General features: G+C 51.0%; 1 protein-coding gene across 8 annotated transcripts; it reads right to left on the bottom strand.

Moving 5' to 3' along the window:
• Positions 1-241: 241 nt before the first annotated feature.
• On the bottom strand, positions 242-17,589 carry TCHP (trichoplein keratin filament binding). 8 transcript variants are annotated; one of them, XR_012420609.1, is made up of 14 exons: positions 17,437-17,589; positions 16,805-16,976; positions 15,599-15,786; positions 14,643-14,853; positions 13,997-14,053; positions 12,219-12,287; positions 10,861-11,034; positions 9,841-9,987; positions 9,639-9,705; positions 7,098-7,270; positions 5,262-5,343; positions 3,698-3,883; positions 2,904-3,047; positions 242-1,727 (listed from the first exon to the last, which is right to left on the bottom strand). XR_012420609.1 is itself a non-coding variant. In XM_065524790.1 (14 exons), exons 3-14 carry the CDS (start codon positions 15,784-15,786, stop codon positions 1,695-1,697), a joined length of 1,497 nt encoding a protein of 498 aa, XP_065380862.1. In that variant the 5' UTR covers positions 16,805-16,976; positions 17,437-17,589; the 3' UTR covers positions 242-1,694. The 8 variants fall into 8 exon arrangements, 2 of the variants coding, with proteins under 2 accessions (XP_065380862.1, XP_045221846.1); XR_012420605.1 differs by having other exon boundaries at positions 2,050-3,047; positions 9,875-9,987; XM_065524790.1 differs by having other exon boundaries at positions 9,875-9,987.
• Positions 17,590-20,973: the final 3,384 nt, after the last annotated feature.

Below are 20,973 nucleotides of genomic sequence, written 5' to 3'. Positions count from 1 at the left end.
TGGGTGCCAGAACAAAGCCCTGTTTCAAAAAAAAAAGTTTAAATTCAGTTCACTGTGGTTCCAATCGAAAGAAGGGAGAAACCATTTTCCTAAGAAAAATGAATATAACCTATAAAATGTGATCAAAGAAAACAGCCAAGCCTGTATGTGGGAGATGTGGATTAAATCACTAAAAAGCCTGTCACCAACAATGCACTTTACAGCAGTCAATCAGAGAATCTGTAACAAAGCCAGGAAGCCGTGCTGTCGAAGCAGGATTTTATTTCACAATTACTAGAATCTGAAACGAGGAACGCAAGAGAGAGCATGCGTGATGAACGCACTGCTCAGGTGATCAGAGCCAAAGAGTTGCAAGAAAATGAACAAGAGATGAAGGCCATGGTTTGCAGCTCAATCTGTTTCTACAGCACAATGGAAGTGAAAGATAAGGCAGCCCTTAGACTCAGGATTTTTAATAAACTCTGGTTTTTCATAACCATGGAACAATGCCCTGGAATTAGCTGTAATTTACGGAGATGTGGAATCTTGAACACGATGTGATGAAAACTAAACCTCAGAGGAAGAGTATAGTAAAAATACAAGTCATAATATTATTGCTGCTAGGAACTTGTTCCTGTTTGTAGAAATGAATGGCAACCTGTACCACGCTGATATAATGGTGGGAGAGATTTCTGGCCGGTCTGTGGTTCTGAGTCTCATCTAGTTTCTTCAGGCTCAGTGCTTCTCCCTCTGGGCACATATATCCCAGAAGGCTACGTGTGGCCAAGACATTCCCAAGACACTAGATGCCCCATGTGTCACACCCCTGCCTTTAAAAGGTTAGCCAACCAGGTGACCTTCTAAGGTACCTTTTTGGTTTTAGAGATGGGGTCTCACTCTTTTGCCCACGTTGGACTCGAATTCCTGGGCTCAATCAATCCTCTTGCCGCAGCCTCCCGAGTAGCTGGGACTACAGGCACGTGCCACCACACCCAGCTTGAGGTTCCTTTTGGGGCTTGGTAACATACATGTTGGGATCAGTCACTCACAGACAATGCTCCATGGAAATTCTACCAAAATGCTTCCTGAAGGAGGAAAGACTCATCTCTTGCCACTTTCTGGAATGCGTCCACGGACGTCAGACTGTTCCGGGGTTCTAATTTGTTCACAGTTCTTTTCTTCCAGAATACAAAAGACGTAATCCTTTTGGGACCACGAAATTAATAAACTCTGAAATCCACTGCACCAAGACCTCTAGGGTGGTTTTAATAGACTAAGTTTAAATGGCAATTTTAAAAACTGAAAAGCTTTCCTCACATTTCTAGAGTCAACACTGGAGGCTGACAATTAAAGGTGAGACAACAGGAAACCACGTGCCCCATCACAGGTACAACCTGTGGCTCTTAGTATTGACCTTGAGTTGATGCGACTGTTGTTATATTACAAGATTATGCAGCAGCGCCGTAAACACGTGCCCATCAAAGACCCTTGCTTGGGTAAAAAAGGCATGAAAGGGCCTGTCACCAGGTGCTGCAGACCACACACCTAATGTCTGGCCAAACTCCGGATGCTTTCAGTGATGGACCTGAGCAGGCACTGCTGAGCCGCCCGACAGTACCCCGGGCACCGACTGTAACAGAGCCCTGTAAGACTGCCTGGCGGCTGGGATCAGAAGCCTCAGCATCCCTTGTTCTGTGCTTATAGTACCCATGAAGTCAGTTCCAAGCAATTTTTGGATGTCCATAAGGCTGAGAAAAGAAAGAAAACATAAGAGTGATCAGATCAGCAGTATCTGGAGCATGAGGAATTAGCCTTGTTTTAACTACAAGCTAAAAGAACAATATAAACAGCTGTTTCATTTCCAGCTGAAAAAGTCTGACCCTAAGCCATAAATGAGGCACTTGATAACTTTTTAGTTTTGAGTACTAGCCCTAAGAAACACTTTCACATGTGACCTGTGAAACCTGACCCCGACACTCTCACTGATCCATGGCCAAGTGGGTTTAGAAAATGCTGTTCCCTGTGCCTGTGAGAGTCAGTGTATGAGGGCAAGTGGCCTATGGCGAACACCTGCTCTAATTCTGTTTCACTCCGTTTCCCAGTGTCATCGGACCACGAGGGAGCCAGCCCTCATTCTGCAGCATGTGTCCTGGGGAATGCACTCCAGGCACCAGGAAGTCAGGGTGGCCCCGGGTAAAGGAGGGCAGAGGGGACAACCAACAGCGGGGGTGCTTCAGTCATCAGCTTCCTCAGGGCAGGGGAGGCAGCATTTGCTTCTCTGTGCTCCCCACGGTGCCGTGCAGAGAGGTCCAGGAACAAAGACACTGAGAGGCAGAGAAACAGATACACACACGGCAGGGAGGGGAGGGGAGGACACCCACAGGAGGGAGGGAGGGGAGGGGAGGAGGAGGACACCCACAGGAGGGGAGGAGGAGGACACTCACAGAGGGGAGGGGAGTAGGAGGACACCCACAAGAGGGAGGGAGGGAGGGGAGGAGGGCGGTAGGGAGGGAGGGGAGGAGGGCGGTAAGGAGGGAAGGGAGGAGGGGGGGCTGGTCTCCTGTTCACCCGGCTTCGCTGTCTCAGCAGCTGGAGCCTAGACCTACTGCTCTGACCCCTCTCAGCAGCTGTGGCCACAGCTCTTCTTAGATTGCCCAAAGAGGGTGGACAGGCATGCAGCTTAGTAGGCAGAGGCCAGAGCAAAATCACTTCAAGGTTTGAGGCCCAACCAAGGACTGGAACAGCCCCTGCGTCAGGGCTCCCTGCTGGTCAGGGGAAAGAGGAATACAAGAGAAGAGGAACAAGGAATAACCCAGATGGCCAGAGAGCAGAGTCATGGCAGGGCGATGAGCAGGCTTAGGGGAGCAGGCGCTGGGCAGAGTCTGTCTTGCCGGTGTTGGCCTGTCTGCTGGCAGACTTCCTACCTTGGGCCGGTAGCCCTGCTTGGCCATAGTCTTTGCCTCCTGCTGCAGCAGGGCATCTGAGAGCTGCTCGACCCGCCGGGCCTCCTCCTCCTCCTCCTCCTCCTGCTGGTCTGCTTCCCATGCCTGCAGCTGACGTTCTGCAACCTGGATGCCAAGAGCAAAGTCACCCCCGAGACAAGGCCCACAGGGCAGAGCCCTGCCTCTGATGAGGAGGGTAAGCCCGCGGTCCTACCCAGACTGGAGAATCCAGCTGAGCAATAGCAATGCAGGTGCCAAGGAACAGACGGGAGCACACGGGACTTGAAAGGCTGTACGCATGGCATGTACCTTGTAGAAAGCTAGAAAAGCTATATGCGTGGCGTGTACCTCGTGCAAAGCTGGAGAGGCTGTATGTGTAGCGTGTACCTTGTGGAAAGCTGGAGGCTATACGCGTGGCACGTAACTCATGAAAAGCTCGGCATGTGGCCAGGTGTTTGGACGACTGTTCTGTCTTATGTATCAAGGACTGAAATGAAGAGAGAACTGTGGCCCCCAGGAAGCCAACTATTTGCAGAAGCAGACAGAGTAAAAAGAACAGACAGCAGTGCCGGCCTCACCCATACGACATGGAGGATATGGAGGGAAAGAAGCCCCAGTCACGAGGATGAGGACTGCAGCTGGGATGGAAAGGGGGGCACTGTGTTCTCAAATGCACGCAAGCCCTGCCAGGCAGTCCAGGGCCTCTGAACCCTGTCCCAGGATGATGCGAGACCCACAGCAGGCCCACTGCCTCCTGCCCTCGGGCTCAGCCCCACCTGGGCTTCCAGCTCCTGCTTCCTGGCCGATTTCAGTTCTTCACTCTCCTCTTTCTCGCGACGAGCTGACTTTCTCGCCTCCTCGAGATTTTGAATAAGTTGCTCCCTGTGTTTCAGGGATTCCTCTTGTGCCCGTCGGTTCTGTTCAATCTTCTCTTGTATTTGCTGTTGCCTCCCTGTCAGAACCTAACCTCGGCAGAAAGAAAAGGGCAGCTTTGAGGTTGGCAGAAAGAAAAGGGCAGCTTTGAGGTTGACCCTAACAGATCCTGGTTCCACAAGCCTTGGACAGGCTGCAGCTACAGCAAGGCCCAGCCTCATCCCTGGGCCTCAGGCCCAAGTACACAGACAGAGGCAGAGCCAGACTACAGGATTTGCTCTCATGTCGGCCACGCCTGCCAGTATACAAGACGCATTTCCCTCCCTTGCACCCCAACACACACAAAATGTATCCAGACTGTGTATTATGGAGAGACAGCTGAGTGCCAAGAAATCAGAGGAGACGGGGATGGAGCGCTCTCCCCAGGGACACAGAAACCTTGCAGCAACAAGGTGAGTCTCCCTCCTCTCAGAGGGTTCCAAAAACAAGAGAGCCACAAGCCGCACAGATGACCAGAGGCGGAGCTGCAGTGATCCTCTAACCTTTTGAACCCGCTGTGTTTGAGACCTGGCCCCAGAGCTGTGTGACGCCTCAACTCCAGCCCAGGCCACAGTCAGGAGCAAGAAGCCACCTGACACTCTCCACAGTGACGCTGCAGGGCTGGGGGGACAGAAAGTGGCCGCCATCAGGAGGAAAATCAAAAGGCACTGGAAAATTCTTAGTATTTACAAGAGCAAAACATCACCAATCAGGACCCGATTTCCTGTGGATTCCAAAATACAGCATACTACCAGACACGACATAGAGGTTCTCATTCAAAACCACTTTACAACAGCTTTCAGCCCATGGATGACACACTCTCTTCTCCCAGATTTCCTGCGGTTGGGGTGTGTCTTCCACACACAGTGTACACACTGACCAGGAGAGCAGTTACGTCCTCCAGTTCACGGCCGTCGTCTACCCAGAGCGGGGAAACGCGTGGGAAGAGCCTCAGGCACCAAGAGGCTCTTGGCAGCGTTTCTCAGAACAGCTTCCAATCAGAAAAACACAGCACACCCATAAGAGGGAATGGAAAGACAGCGGGTGACAGAGGACAGTCCGCCATATAGCCCCGACGTGGTGTTTATAAAGATGTAACAGCATGTCACAATGCTTGAAGCCAAATAGCACAAGACGGTAAGAAATACATGTAGAAAAAGGTCAGGCATAGAAACAGAAGAGCAGATGGACGAAGCAGCTATGGCTGCGTACAGGATGGGCTCTGGGGTACTTTTTTCCATTCCTATTCTCTGTACTTCTGAATTCTTTTCTACTAAACTCATATTACTTTTTCAATGATTTTTAAAGCCCACTTAAAATGACCAGAGAAGACTGTTCCCAGAGCATCTGGCAGGGTGACTGACCATGGACTTCCAGACACCTGCCCAGGACCCAGTAGCCGGTCCACATCGCCGCAGCTGGGATTACCTCGCTCATCAGTTTGTCCCGTGCGCTGCGCTCTCGGGCCCACTCTGCCTCTCTCTTTTCCCACATCTCCTTGGCCTCCTCCCTGGACAAACACAAAACGGACGACAGCAGGCTCCTCCCCGCCCTGGCAGGAAGTGAGCTACAGAACAGACAGGGCTGCAGGGCACATGGCTGCTGCAGGGCCACCCTGCAGATAAACATCCGCACACACTTTGAAAAGATTACAATTAAGGACAGCATCCATGGAAAGTACTGTTGAAAGTTTTTTATTTTTTTATTTTTGAGATGGGTCTCACTCTGTTGCCCAAGCTAGAGTGCAGTGGTGCGAATCTAGGCCCACTGCAACCTCCACCTCCCAGGTTCAAGTGATTCTAGTCCCTCAGCCTCCTGAGCAGCTGGGATTACAGGCATGCATCACCATGGCCGGCTAATTATTGTATTTTTAGCAGAGATGGGGTTTCACCATGTTGGTCAGGCTGGTCTTGAACTCCTGACCTCAAGTGATCTACCTGCCTTGGCCTCCCAAAGCGCTGGGATTACAAGTGTGAGCCCCCGTGTTGGAAGTATTTCAAGTTACCTTTTTAATACCCCCATCTCCTTATAAAAAGCAACTGGGGCGACTTACACCGTGGCTGTTTAACACAGAGACGAATGAAACCATCAGGACCTGGAGAGAAGCAGGGCGCTGCCTGGGCCTGAGCCCTGCCACCACGCGCCTGTGTCATTGATAGCTCACCCTGGACCAAGTGCCCTCTTCGAGTCTCCGTGTCTCACAAGCCACCACTTGGCTGGAAGTCAGGACTCAGTAAGATGAGGCCTATAAAGCACTTGGCACAATGTCCAGCATGCAGTAAGTGCTCAATGTATGCTACTTACTATTCGATGATTTCAATCTACTAATTTAATCTTTAGGACCCAAACTCAGTTTTATATATGTAAGCAGCATTCAACATCTCTATAAGAACTTCCTTCTGGCTGGGCATGATGGCTCATGCCTATAATCCCAGCATTTCGGGTTTACACAAGGTGGGCGGATCACAAGGTCAGGAGTTCAAGACCAGCCTGGCCAAGATGGTGAAACCCCGTCTCTACTAAAAATGCAAAAATTACCCGGGTGTGGTGGCGGGCACGTGTAATCCCAGCTACTCGGGAGGCTGAGGCAGAGAATTGCTTGAACCCAGAAGGCAGAGGTTGCAGTGAGCCAAGATCACACCACTGCACTCCAGCCTGGGTGACAGAGCAAAACTCCATCTCAGAAAAACAAAAAACAAAAACAAAGAATTTCCTTCCAAACCTCTCAGATTTCAGATGAACATATCGTTACTCTAAACCTTAATGATTTCCACCTCAGATAATACAAGGGAAACACCCCCAGAGGCCAGGTCCATTATGAAGATGTGCTCCTCGGGAACGATGGACAACATACACAGGTATTTCTTCTTCTTTTTCTTTTTTTTTTTGAGACAGAGTCCCGCTCTGTCACCCAGGCTGAAGTGCAGTGGTGCAATCATGGCTGGTAAGAGCCTCAACCTCCTGGGCTCAAGTGATTCTCCCACTTAGCCTCCCAAATAGCTGGGACTACAGGTATGAACAACCACGCCTGGCCAATTTGTGTATTTTTGGTAGATACTGGGGTTTTGCCATGTTGCCCAGGCTGATCTCGAACTCTTAGGCTCAAGCGATCCACCTGCCTTGGCCTCTCAAAGCACGGGGATTACAGGTGTGAGCCTCCATGCCCAGCCAATAGATATTTTAGTAACAGGTGACCCATGGGGCATTTCAAGGTACCAGAGTCTAGGCCAGGAGCGTCTGGCCCAGTCAGTGGCCGCCACTCACCTCAGCAGCACCTGCAGCTCTGCCTCCCGCGCCCGCTCCAGTTGCAGCTGCTCCTCAATGGCCTGCTTCATCCAGGCCGCATCGGCCACAGCTTGCTCCCGCCTGGCCAGGTTGAGGCGCTGGCTCTCGTCCTCCTTCTCAAGCAGGGCCTGCAGGATCCGCCTGTCTGCCTCCTAGAGGAAGCAGAGGGTGGCATGTGGCTGGGCTGGACAGAGCCCTTCTGCAGTGAGAGCCTACAGAGGGGCCTGCCCTCCCTTTCCTTTCTACACAGGCATTAGTGATCCTACACAGTGTTCTCAAGACAGAGATGGGAAGATGCTGAATTATTTCTGGAATAGAACGGGGATAACCACGAGGGGTGGTTCAGACAAGACACAGGCCTAGGAGCTTCCCTCTGGCTAAAGGGAGACTCCACCACCACCACGTGCCCTCGGACACACCTGGTTGCGCAACTTTTTGGAATACAACTTGGCAAAAATTCCACTTGTAAGAATAAAGACCACAGTGACACAAAGGTGCAAAACACTCGTTGCAGCTTTTATATAAGAGGGAAAAACCAGAAACAACCAAAATGCTCCTTGGTGGGGAATTAGCTACTATGCACATAGACATAATGGAAGCATTAAAAGAATGCAGGAGGCTGGGCACCGGGGCTCATGCCTGCAATCCCAGCACTTTTGGAGGCTGAGATGGGATGATCACTTGGGCCTAGGACTTCAAGACCAGCCTGGGCCGGGCGCGGTGGCTCAAGCCTGTAATCCCAGCACTTTGGGGAGGCCGAGGCGGGCGGATCACAAAGTCAGGAGATCGAGACCACAGTGAAACCCCGTCTCTACTAAAAAAATACAAAAAATTAGCCAGGCGCGGTGGCGGGCGCCTGTAGTCCCAGCTACTCAGGAGGCTGAGGCAGGAGAATGGCGGGAACCCGGGAGGCGGAGCTTGCAGTGAGCCGAGATCGCGCCACTGCACTCCAGCCTGGGCAACAGCGTGAGACTCCGTCTCAAAAAAAAAAAAAAAAAAAAAAAAGACCAGCCTGGGCAATGTAGCAAGACCCCATCTCTACAAAGCATGGTGATGCACACCTATGGTCCCAGCTACTCGAGAGGCTGAGATGGGAGGATGGTTTGAGCCTGGGAGGTCGAGGCTGCAGTGAGCCGTGATTGTGCCACTGCACTCCAGCCTGGACAACAGAGCAAGACCCCACAAAAAACAGCTGCACACCAGGACCAACTGAGCCACTGTGCCCCATATTGGGTCTGTCCCCCTCACAGCAAGGGAGCTCATCAAAGTACTTAGGAATATGAAGGAGCTATTTGAAAAGAACAGGTTCAATCTAAGTATAATGATCTTTTTTTGTTTGTTCTTTTTGAGACAGAGTCTCACTCTGTTGCCCAGGCCTGAGTACAGTGGTGCGAACTCGGCTCACTGCAACCTCCACCTCCTGGGTTCAAATAATTATCCTGTCTCAACCCCCCAAGTAGCTGGGATTACAGGCATGCACCACCATGCCCGGCTAGTTTTTGTTGTTTTGAGAGAAGTCTCACTCTTGTCCCACAGGTTTGAGTGCAATATCTCGATCTTAGCTTACTGCAACCTCCGCCTCCCGGGTTCAAACGATTCTCCTGCCTCTGCCTCCCAAGTAGCTGGGATTAAGGCGCCTGCCACCACGCCCGGCTAATTCTTGTATTTTTTAGTAGAGACGGGGTTATACCGTGTTGGTCAGGCTGGTCTCAACCTCCTGACCTCAGGTGATCCGCCTGCCTCGGCCTCCCAAAGTGCTGGGATTACAGGCGTGAGCCACCGCGCCTGGCCATGGCCGGCTAGTTTTTGTATTTTTAGCAGAGATGGGGTTTCACCATGTCGTTCAGGCTGGCCTCAAACTCCTGACCTCAGGTGATCCGCCTGCCTCGGCCTCTCAAAGTGCTGGGATTACAGGCGTGAGGCACCGCGCATGGCCAATCTTTTTAAAAATTAGAGATTTAGTGTTAATTGAAGATGTTGAGGAATGCAACCTCAATTAGATTTAAATACAAAAACAAAAACAAACCTCCACCTCTCTGTATGTAAATATATCTGGAAAGATGTGCACCAGACAGACACCTCTGGGGACAGACAGAGATTGCAGGCACTGGTCAAGGGGGATCTCACTTTGCGTTGTGCTGTTAAGTAACACGTTTACTGAAAAACAATTTGATGTTTTGATATCTGTATCTATCCATCTATGCTGGCAAAGGATCCTTACGGTCAAGCTAATTAACATATCCATCATCTCACAGTTGGTTTTTCTGGTGACAACACTTAAGATCAACTCTCTTAGCAAATTTCAAGAATACAATAAGGTATCATCAGCTGTGGTCAACATGCTGGACACTATTCCCGGATCTCCTAACTGAGGGATGTACCCTTTGACCAACATCTCCCCTTTCCCCCAACCCCTCACTGTCTTTTCACTCTTACGAGAATACACTCATATACTAAGCAATGGAAGACTTTTTTTCAAAAGAGGGTAAGAAAGATGTCAGGCTGTCTCTTCAGACTTACCAACTCCTCTTGGATCTGCTGTGTGCGTCTGTTGAGTTGAGCGTTATACTGATGTCTCAAGAAGCGCCTGAAGGAGAATCAAATGTGTGCTGCCTTCAGTATCTCAGAAAGAATGAAATAGTAGTTAGACAATTGCTGACTAGGCTGCCTACTTTACGGTTTCGGCAACACGAATGCAAGTCTGAAAAAGCAAGAGGCCCACCCGCCTGGGAAGAGTGGGGGCCTCTGACACACACCCCAGCTCTGCCTTCTGCCGGAAGGCTTCCATCTGCTTCCGCTCTTCCTCCAGCCTCTCCAGCTCCCACCGCTGCTTCAACAGATTCTCTTGCTCCTTCTTTAGTTTGGTCGCCTGTGGTGATGACGAGAGTAAGCTCGACTGAGATCTGAGATCGTGGGAATCAGATCCTCCTTCATTCTCCATCTCCATTTCTCGCAGACACTACACAATGGTGGCCTGGCCATGCAGGTGGTCACGATCCCCTCCCACCACTCACTCACTCATCCCATCTCATCTGAGCCATTTCCTGCAAGGGCCTTTCTGAGCACCGAACTCTAAACTCCCACAGGATCCTGTACTGGTCCACACTTACTGTAACTTAACAACTGTCCTCCACCTGACACAGCCCCCACCAGGAGGTCAGGACTGTGGGCCTTGGTCAGGCTCTATCTCTAGTTCCCAACCCAGTGCTCAGCACCTAGAATAAGTAGCAGGCACTAAGAATGTAGTTCCTGAATCATGGCCTGGGCAAGGGGAGGGGTCACAGGAGATAGGCCTCCCTCATCTAAATAGAAAGATCTAACTCTTTCAAGGAAACTGTACCATGTTCTCCAAAAACAGCTCCTGGACCAAAATGCCTCAAGACCCGAAACCTGCTCGCCATGGAGAGCCAGGTGCCAGACCACCCGACTAAATCGTGTCTACTCAGTGCACTGGAAAATCCAGATTCTAAGAAGGTTCTCCAACAGCAGGCCGCTAAGCACCTCTAAGAGAACAGCTACTGGCTCCGTGTTGTTAACGTTCTGGAATCCAGGCACGCAAGCGTGGAGGCTGGGAAAGCAGGAGGCGGAAGGGGATGCGTGGGAGCGGGAGAAGCTGGCTGCTGCTGCCCATTGCGGAACCTCAGCCCTGCTATGGCTCTTCTCAGGGCAGCCCCTCAAGTGCCCATCTCACACTAACGAGCAGCTGTGGAGGAGGTCATGGCTGAGAGGGGCTTGTGCCCACCTCCACCTCCTTCAGTTTCAGCTCCTCCATCTGCTGCAGCAGTGCCTCGGCCTGGAGCTTGTCCTCCAGCTGCCTCCTCTCCTCTTCGGCTTTCATCCGTTCTAGCGCCTCCCTTCGGGCCCTTTCATACTCATTTTCGTACCGTTTGTTCTCTTGCTCTGCGGTGGCTTCTTGCTACAAGGGACCGAATGAACACAGGAGGTCAGTATCTGTACTGTAAGCCAACAAAAACCCAGCTTCCTGCCGCCGTTCTGCAGGCCACAGGGCCCAGGCAGATCCTGCCTGAATCCCAAATGACAATGCCCTCAGAGACCAAGTTAGGGAGGGGCTTGATAATGTTGGGTTTCCTCCCCACTCAACAAAACACTTTCTAAAATGAACCAGGCAGCAAAGCGACCAGTGCACGGAGGTGTGGAAGCTCAACCCCAAAGGGGCTACTGGAAGCCAGGGCTGCGAGTTTATGATGCAAATTTCATCAAAAGAGCGACAAAAAAGCCCTTAAAAACACATGTTCTAGCTGGACCCTGTGGCCCACGCCTTTAATCCCAGCACTTTGAGAGGCCCAGGTGGGAGAATCTTTTAAGGCCAGGAGGCCATGGCCGGGCGTGGTGGCTCACGCCTGTAATCCCAGCACTTTGGGAGGCCGAGGTGGGCGGATCACAAGGTCAGGAGATCGAGACCATGGTGAAACCCCGTCTCTACTAAAAATAGAAAAAATTAGCCGGGCGCAGGGGCGGGCGCCTGTAGTCCCAGCTACTCGGGAGGCTGAGGCAGGAGAATGGCGTGAACCCGGGAGGCGGAGCTTGCAGTGAGCCAAGATTGCGCCACTGCACTCCAGCCTGGGCGAGAGAGCAAGACTCCGTCTCAAAAAAAAAAAAAAGGCCAGGAGGCCAGACCAGCCTGGGCAACAGAACAAGACCCCATCTCTACAAAAACTAAAAAATTAGCTGGGCACAGTGGTGCACACATGTGGTCCTAGCTACTCAGGAAGCCGAGTCAGGAGGACTGCTTGAGCCCAGCTGGTCGAGGCTGCACTGAGCTGTGAATTGCGCCACTGCACACCAGCCTGGGTGACAGAGCAAGACCCTGCCTCCAAAAGAAAAAAAGAAGACGCATACTCTACTTGCCACCTCCCAGTCCTGGTCACCTGGCCTTATTCTGCCCTGGGAATTATCACATAGGATTCTGGTATGTGTAAGAGCAAACGTTCAGTTTTCACATGTGTCAAGTAAACTGAGAAAGAGTATACTATACTCCTTAACTGGAGTCACTGACGCTGAAAACGGTAAAGGAATGCAAAGGTGTCAACAGTCCTGCACAGCAGAATGCGGGGCTATTCCCTGAGCCGCATACCACACCTGTTTTCTTTCTTCTTTCTGCGTTTCCCAAGAGTTTACCACATGCTTCTGGTGAAGGTCCAGCTCCACCTGAGGATGGAAGGGGGCGGGTGTGAGTCTCCTCACAGGCATGCAGTAGAGGGCGTGGGGCGACTTCAACACGCACAGTGTAAATGCAAGTCAATCGGAAGACCAAAGGACCAGGCGCTCCTACATCAGTCTCCTGAGCTGGTACAAAGTAACAGAGACTTCCTTCCCACCAGCCCTGGGGTTAAGCTGGACGCTGAGATGGAAATACAATTTCGCAGGCCAGCGTGGGTTGGTCTCCTGCATGCCAGGCCCCGGGAGACAGCTGGGTGAGGAGAAGACTCAACTCTGTGTCTGGCTCCCCAAAGCTTGCTCTGCAGAGCAGATGGAAAATGTGCTCCCTGTAGCAAGTGATGCGCCAGTGGGTGCAACAAGTTTAGGATTGTTAGTAAGAGATTTGAGCGCAGAGAATCTCCTGGATTAGAAAATGGATCACAACATTCAATCCAAATCTTTTGTCTGGGAAACTGTTTATAAAATTAGCCGGATATGGAGGCGCCCACCTGTAGCCTCAGCTACTCGGGAGGCTGAGGTGGGAGGATCACTTGAGCCCAGGTTCAAGACCAGCCTGAGCAACATAGGGAGACCCTGTCTCTACAAAAAAGTTTTACAATAATCTTTCCCAACTTAGAGCTGTGAACACAGGCAACTAACTTGAATGTTCTGAATAAACTTCTCTGATTTAACGGCTCTAGATGATTCCACCAAAGCCAACAGGGCTAAGGAGTCCCCCCACAGATTAGTGCAAACTACACAAAAGCACTAGATGTTCCATTATTTAGTGACTGGCAATTTCTAAATGTAACTACGAATAACGTGAAGGCACCAAATGTATACAAAAACTGTAAGTTGAAAATAAATTAGTAACAGTGAGGGATGATCTCCCTCCAGCCAAATCTCCACTGAACAAGGCCACCAAGCCAAGAGGCCACCCCCTCTCCTGCAGTTTGTCCTCCTCTCCCCTGCCAGCCCAGTTCAGGCCTTCACCATCCCCCAGCTGGGCTGTCGCAGCACCCCTCCCTGCCAGCTGGCACACTGCTGCCAGAGGGATCTCTCTGAAATGCAGCCGGGATCCTGTGTGCCGCCCCCAGCACCTTCAGAGGAAGGTCACACAAGCTCTTATGGCGTCTGGCACCGTCTGCCTCGCCGGCGTCGTTTCTTGGGGTTCTCCCTATCTGACATCCTAGCCTCACCCAGACACTTTCAGCTCCCGGGGCTCACTCTGCTCTCAAGTCTCAGGCCTGGTTCTCATAGTCACATCAACCTAGAACATCTTTTCCTCACCTCTACACACATACATCCCTTCAAACTCTTCCACCCCAGGAACCCCTCTGGGAAGCCTCCCCGACCCCTCCAGAGTTGAGTGCGCTGGCCCATGATCATCCTCTCAGGCTGGCCCAGCACCCTGCATCCTGCCTGGTAATGAGCTATCCACTGTTTCCCGTGCTGGAGACAGCAGAAACCACGTCTAATCTCCATGCCCCCACCTGGTAGAAAGGCAGCAGAGGTTCAATCAACATTTGTTCAACAACTGAATGAACCGCTCAGTGCAGCCTGTGCCAGATCTTCTGCCTGGCGCTCTTTTCAGGTGGCTCAAGGTTCCCTCCTCTGTTTCAACCCAGTACAAGATATGTGTTAAAAAAAAAAAAAAAAAAGTCTGGAAACATGATTTCATCTACTTAGGCAAATCAATGGAGGTCTCTGATTTTCACCTCTCGAAGTTTCGGGTTGTTCTTTTTCCAGTGTTCATACAAAAGTTGTTCAGCAATCTATCGAGAAAACACAAAATGGAAAGCCTGATGTCAGTTTTCAAATCCATTCACGTTTTGGATGACACACAGTGGAAGTCAGCTCAGGCTATGAGTGCCTCCATTCATACTGTCACTGCACCCACTGTTCAAACCCTTGTGCTTCACATGCACAGCTCTAAGAACCACATGGCACTACCAAGTGACTCTTGCAATGGTGACAAAAGGGGACCAAAATCTGATGCTACACAGAGGTCTTATCTAGGGGGTCTCAAAATAATACAGCAGGCTGAAAAGCACAGATCAGGGCTCACTGTTTCACATAACTACTTTGGAAGGTAAAACAGATTATTCCCAGATCTCTATGGGCCCACAGAACTGGAAGAAAGGAAAAGCACTCAGATGTAATGACTGAAGGGGCTAAAGAGAATACAGCTAACTGATCCAAAACCCAGTCCCTGCACAAGGACTTAAGCTCCTTTCCTGCTGGCTCTGGAGTTAACTGGCCTCTCATCAGACCTGAGCAGCCAGGAATGGCCCTATATGTGCGACACACTCAGGCTGGGGGCACTCCTGCTCCACAGCCTCCTGAAGGCCTCTGGGAAGTTACCAGTTTCCTCTGCTCTTCTCTGGCTGATTTCAGCTTCCCATGCTGCTCCCGGATTCTTCTTTCGTGCAAGTTCATGCTCAACCTCAGCTCCTCCAGTTCTCTGGCCAGGAGGTCCTGCTCCTCCCGCATGAGCTGCCTGAGCTTCTCCCGTCGGGCCTCCAGACTCTTCCTCTTCTCTTCCTTCATCTTCTCACGCTGATAGGCGTGCATGCTGGGTGAAAGGGGGCCTGCCTGAATCAATCATGCTACAGCCACAGGGAGCGTGCTCTGCTCTGCTGTGTGGGTAAAAGAGGCTGACGCAGTAGATGTGTCATGATGACACAGGAATGTGTCCCCAGCTAAAGTGAAGATAGCAGGTCACAGAATAGTATGCCTAAAAGAAAATCTTGTTTTTGCAAAAAGAAAATGTATAACTGTATAAATAATGTATATGTTATCCATCACATAAATCCTACAGTATAGGTCTGCTGTAGCCCTACTTGACTGATGAGGAAACCAAAGCTCATACATTCAGCAAGAGACACGGTCAGGATTTCCATCTAGGTCTATCTGACTTCAAAGCCTATGCTTTCAGCCTCCATGTGTTTACATGTATTTCTATAAAAGCAGTTTGTGTCTGTGTGTGTGTGTGTGTGTGTTTATTTAAGCACAAATACCAATGAGTAAAAGCATGGAAGGATACCTGCGAGACTGTTAACTGTGGCTCTCTATGGGGATATGGGGTTACAAGCAGGCTTCCAAATTCTATCATATTCTTCTGCATCATTTTATCTTTTTCAATGCCAATGTATGGCTGCATAGATGATCTTTTTTTCCACTTCCAGCTGGAAAAACATCACCACGCAGGGAATTCATGCTGCCTGGCAAATCCTACTCTCCCTAAATCCTTAAGGCCTCATCCCCTGACTGGCAAGTAGCCCCCACCTCCATCCAATCGGCAGTTACCGCAAAATTACCTCCGCTGGTAGGAGGTTTTAGAGCTCCATTCTGCCTGTTTGGAGCTACAGATGTCAGACATCCTGAAGTAACGGCTGTTCTGCTCCCATTGCTGCCGAAGCCGGGCCTCCTGCTCTCGCTGTCGTGCTAACTGCTGATTCAGGTGCTGCTGGCTGTACCAGTAGGACGGCAGCGTGGGGAGCGCCATCTGAGAACAGGAATGGGAGGAAAGTGAGCCACTGTAAACCCCGGGAACCCTCACCAGCTTGGCCTCATCCCTTTAACAAGTGGTCACCACCCCTTGGCTGCACAGTGAAATTACCGGGTGGAACTTAAATCCCAGCTCCTTGGGAGGCTGAGGCAGGAGAATCGCTTGAACCCAGGAGGTGGAAGTTGCAGTGAGCCAAGATCGTGCCACTGCACTCCAGCCTAGGCGACAGTGCAAGACTTCGTCTCAAAACAAAACAAAACAATAAACCTTAGCCAGATGCGGTGGCTCACGCATGTAATCCCAACAGTTTGGGTGGCTGAGGCAGGAGGATCACTTGAGGCCAGGAGTTGGAGACCAGCCACATCATGAGACCTCATCTCAACAAAAATCAAAAATTAGCCAGGAGTGGTGGCACGCCTGTAATCCCAGCTACTCAGGAGGCTGAGACAAGAGGACTGCTTGAGCCCAGGATGTCAAGGCTGCAGCGAGCCACGATAGCACCACTGCACTTAGCCTGGGCGACAGTGAGACTCTGTCTCAAAAAAATCCTAAAACATCAAAAATTCTGGACTGCATGCACCCAGCTGTGGGCCAGCCACCACCAGGGACACAACAGACAGACACAGGGATTGTCCTAAGATTGCTAGAGTAGGCACATCGGGGGCATTCACGCTCTACTTAAACAGAGACAATAATGTAACGAACACATGTACGTGCCAAGCACTCAATACATACGACTTTTTTTCATTCTTACAATCACCTCGCTATTTGGCAGGTGAGGAACCTTAAGTTCGAAGAGGTGAAGTGATTTGCTCAGGACCACGGAGCCAGGAAGCAAAGGAAATAAACAAGCTGGGTTCCTAATTCATGTCCGTCTGAGACCAAAGCCCACGGTTCTCTACACTGCGAGGGGCTGCCTGTTGGGACCAACCTGCCCTGGCTCTGGCAGCCCCTTGGGAGGGACCTCGCCTGATATAACACTCGGAAGTATTTTGGGCTACCATGGAGGACAGACCTTTCACCCTGCAGATGAAGAAGCTGAGAGCTAGAGAGAGGAATTGCCTGAGCAATGTAGGGATACAGCTGGAGCCCTGAAAGCAGAGAGCAGTCTCACTCCAGGGACCAATTCCCCTGTCCCAAAAGCTGTCCTCGAGTGCAGGGTCGATGCAGTGCCTGGGTAGGAACGCCTGTCGAATAAGCGAAAAAGCCTGGTCCACGCCAAGAATCTCATACTCGAGGTCCTCCAAGTTTGGGGGCAAACACTCTGCATCTATGGTCCAAATGTAGCCGGCGGGCTGCTAACGTGTGACCTCGGTCTCGAGACCGTGGCAAGCTTCACATACTTTTTTCCCCGCCCCGTAAAACCGCCAGTGGATCAACTTTTGCATCAAGAGTCAAAAGTTTAAGATTCCGGTCCCAGATTGGCCACCCACAAGCTGGTCTACTCCCCGAACGCTTCGCATCCCTCTCTCGACCTGAACATGCACGTGCAACAAAGGGGGTCACGGCGCGTCGGGAGCAGAGTGAGGACCCAGGAGGCGCCCTGAGCTCGCGTCCGTGGACTGACGCCCCGGTTCCCGCCCGCGCGGGCCGCCTGCGGGGCCTGCCCTAACGCCGGATCCGGCCGAGTCCAACCCCTCGACTCACATTTCTCTGAGTCTTGGAGTTTCCGAAGAGTCCCCCGGCCCGAGTTCCCGCAGGCACAAAGTGGGCGGGCCAGTCCCCCGGTGTAATTCCCAGACGAGCTACAGCAACGCCGGCAGTTTCCGCCCTGGTTGCGCCAGCAACGAGCCCGACGACGGAGCGTCGCAAGGGCCAAGCCTCCTTCAGCGCGAAGGGAGACTGTGTTTTTTTTTTCTCTGGTGCCCCCTCGTGGCCGGCGGGAGATAAACAGCAAACGTCGCTACTCCTTGAACTAGGGAAGGACGGAGGCAAAGCATCTGTCCGTGCACTGCGCGTATTTGAGGATAGTGGTTACCATCACCTGAAGGTGAAGGCGGAAACCAGGGGGAGGAGAATATAAGCCAGTGATCCTCAAACCTGGCTGCGCATGGGAATCACCAGATACCAGCCTGGGCAACATAGAGGGACCCCTGTCTCTAAAAAAATTTTTATTTATTTTTTATTTATTTATTTATTTTTTTTTGAGACGGAGTCTCGCTCTATCACCCAGGCTGGAGTGCAGTGGCCGGATCTCAGCTCACTGCAAGCTCCGCCTCCCGGGTTTACGCCATTCTCCTGCCTCAGCCTCCCGAGTAGCTGGGACTACAGGCGCCTGCCACCCTGCCCGGCTAGTTTTTTGTATTTTTTTAGTAGAGACGGGGTTTCACCGTGTTCGCCAGGATGGTCTCGATCTCCTGACCTTGTGATCCGCCCGTCTCGGCCTCCCAAAGTGCTGGGATTACAGGCTTGAGCCACCGCGCCCGGCCTAAAAATTTTTAAACTTAATCCGGCATGGTGGGACTTGTGGTGCCAGCTACTCGGGAGACTGAGGTGGAAGGATCATTTAAGCCCAGGAGATCAAGGCTGCTGTGAGCCATGACTGTGCCACTGCACTCCAGCCTCGGTGACAGAGCCAGACACTGTCTCAAAAAAAAAAAAGAAAAGAAATCCAGATACCTTAAAAAAATCCAGATGCCCAAACGAAACCCCAAATCCCATCTGAGAGTACCAGTGTTTTCCAAAATTCCCCAGGTGTGTTCAATGTACAACTTGGGCAGAGACCTGCTGGCATAAGTAGATGGAAGTTATTGGTCATTTTTTTTTTTTTTTTTTTTTTTTTTTTTTTGAGACGGAGTCTCGCTCTGTCGCCAGGTTGGAATGCAGTGGCACAATCTCGGCTCACTGCAACCTCTGCCTCACGGGTTCAAGCGATTACCCTGCCTCAGCCTCTCGAGTAGCTGGGACTACAGGCGCCCGCCACCACACCCGGCTAATTTTTTGTATTTTAGTAGAGACGGGGTTTCACCATATTGGCCAGGCTGGTCTTGATCTCCTGACCTCATGATCCACCTGCCTCAGGCTCCCAAAGTGCTAAGATTACAGGAGTAAGCCACCGCACCCAGTCAATAACTTTATATTATAGTATTATATTGGTGATGAGTTCAAGAGTGTTCATTCTATTAGTATGTTTTATAACTCATGTGTGCTACAAGCATTACATACCAACTATTCCATTAAAAAGAAAATGAAGAAAAATACTTACTTGTTTGTTCTCTTTTCTTTCATTTTCCTATTCTTTCGTTTCTTCTTCATTTCTCCATTCTGTATTCATCTCTGGTTTTCCTGGATGCAGCATCATGGCCTCAGCTGGGTTCAGTGGCTCACGCCTGTAATCCCAACACTTTGAGAGGCCAAGGAGGGTGGATTACCTGAGGTCAGGAGTTGAAGACCATCCTGGCCAACATGATGAAACCCTGTCTCTACTAAAAATATAAAAATTAGCTGGGCATGATGGCAGATGCTTGTAATCCCAGCTACTCAGGAAGCTGAGGTAGGACAATCGCTAGAACCTGGGAGACAGAGGTTGCAGTGAGCTGAGATTGCGCTGCTGCGCTCCAGCCTGGGCGACAGAGTGAGACTCTGTCTCCAAATTAAATAAATAAATAAATAAGGCCGGGCGCGGTGGCTCAAGCCTGTAATCCCAGCACTTTGGGAGGCCGAGGCGGGCGGATCACAAGGTCAGGAGATCGAGACCACAGTGAAACCCCATCTCTACTAAAAATACAAAAAATTAGCCGGGCGCGGTGGCGGGCGCCTGTAGTCCTAGCTACTCAGGAGGCTGAGGCAGGAGAATGGCGTGAACCCAGGAGGCGGAGCTTGCAGTGAGCCGAGATCGCGCCACTGCACTCCAGCCTGGGCAACAGCGTGAGACTCCGTCTCAAAAAAAAAAATAAAAAAATAAATAAAAAATAAAAAAATAAATAAATAAATAAAATTAGCAGGCTGTGGTGGCGCACACCTATAGTCCTAGCAACTTGGGAGGCTGAGGTGGGAGGATCACTTGAGCTCAGGATAGGGAGGCTGCAGTGAGCCGTGATCACACCATTGCACTCCAGCCTGAGTGACAGAGCGAGACCCTGTCTCAAAACATGGCCTCTACAGTCAGAACGCCCAGGTTTCAAGCTATACCGTGCTGGTGTAGTCTTGGGCAAGTCACTTCGTCTGTCTGTGCCTCAGCTTCCTACTCCGTGGAATGAGAGTAAAAATAGTGCAACTTTCACACTGGGCGTGGTGGCTCATGCCTGTAATCCCGGTACTTTGGGAGGCCAAGGCTGGCGGATCTCTTGAGGTCAGGAGCTCGAGACCAGCCTGGCCAACATGGTGAAACACCATCTCTACTAAAAATATAAAAATTAGCTGGGCGTGGAGGCGGGCACCTGTAGTCCCAGCTACTCGGGAGGCTAAGGCAGGAGAATCGCTTGAACCCAGGAGGCAGGGGTTGCAGTGAGCCAAGATTGTGCCTCTGCACTTTAGCCTGGGTGACAGAGCAAGACTCTGTCTCAAAAAAACAAAGCAAAACAAAAAATAGTGCAACTTTCTAGGGTTGCCCGTGTGAGAATAAATGGAGCATGCCCAGGAGTAGGGCATCCAGTGCATCCCAGGTGAGCCCAAACCTGAGCCTTCTTTCACATCCCCCTTTAGTTGGCACCCGTTTAATCAGGGTCTGTCCCATTGCATGCATAAGAGTCCTCAAGTTTCCCTCCCATTAGTCCCTACCCCCTTGGCCAAATTCATGGCCACTCTTTCATGTTGTGTCCCCAATGCAGAGGGGAGGCAGCAGCCCGCTGCAGTCACTCAGCAGAGATGCCCACCCAACAAAGGAGACCGACACATAAATGTCTGTTGATAGGAACTTCAGAAACACATGAATTGGACCAGGCACAGTGGCTCACAACTGTAATCCCAGTATTTTGGGAGGCTGAGGCGGGTGGATCATTTGAGGTCAGGAGTTCGAGACCAGTCTGGCCAATGTGGTGAAACCTTGTCTCTACTAAAAATACAAAAATTAGCCAGGTGTGGTAGCACGTGCTTGTGATTCCAGCTACTCGGGAGGCTGAGGCATGAGAATCACTTGAATCCAGGAGGCAGAGTTTACAGTGAGCCGAGATCCAACCACTGAACCCCAACCTGGGCAACAGAGCGTCTCAAAAAAAAAAAAAAAAAAAAAGAAAAAAAAAAGAA

The sequence above is a fragment of the Macaca fascicularis genome, chromosome 11 (genome assembly GCF_037993035.2).
Source record: "Macaca fascicularis isolate 582-1 chromosome 11, T2T-MFA8v1.1".
NCBI classification, from domain to species: Eukaryota; Metazoa; Chordata; class Mammalia; order Primates; family Cercopithecidae; genus Macaca; species Macaca fascicularis.
The sequence above is the reverse complement of the archived record's forward strand: the minus strand, read 5'-3'. Positions and strand labels throughout refer to the sequence as shown.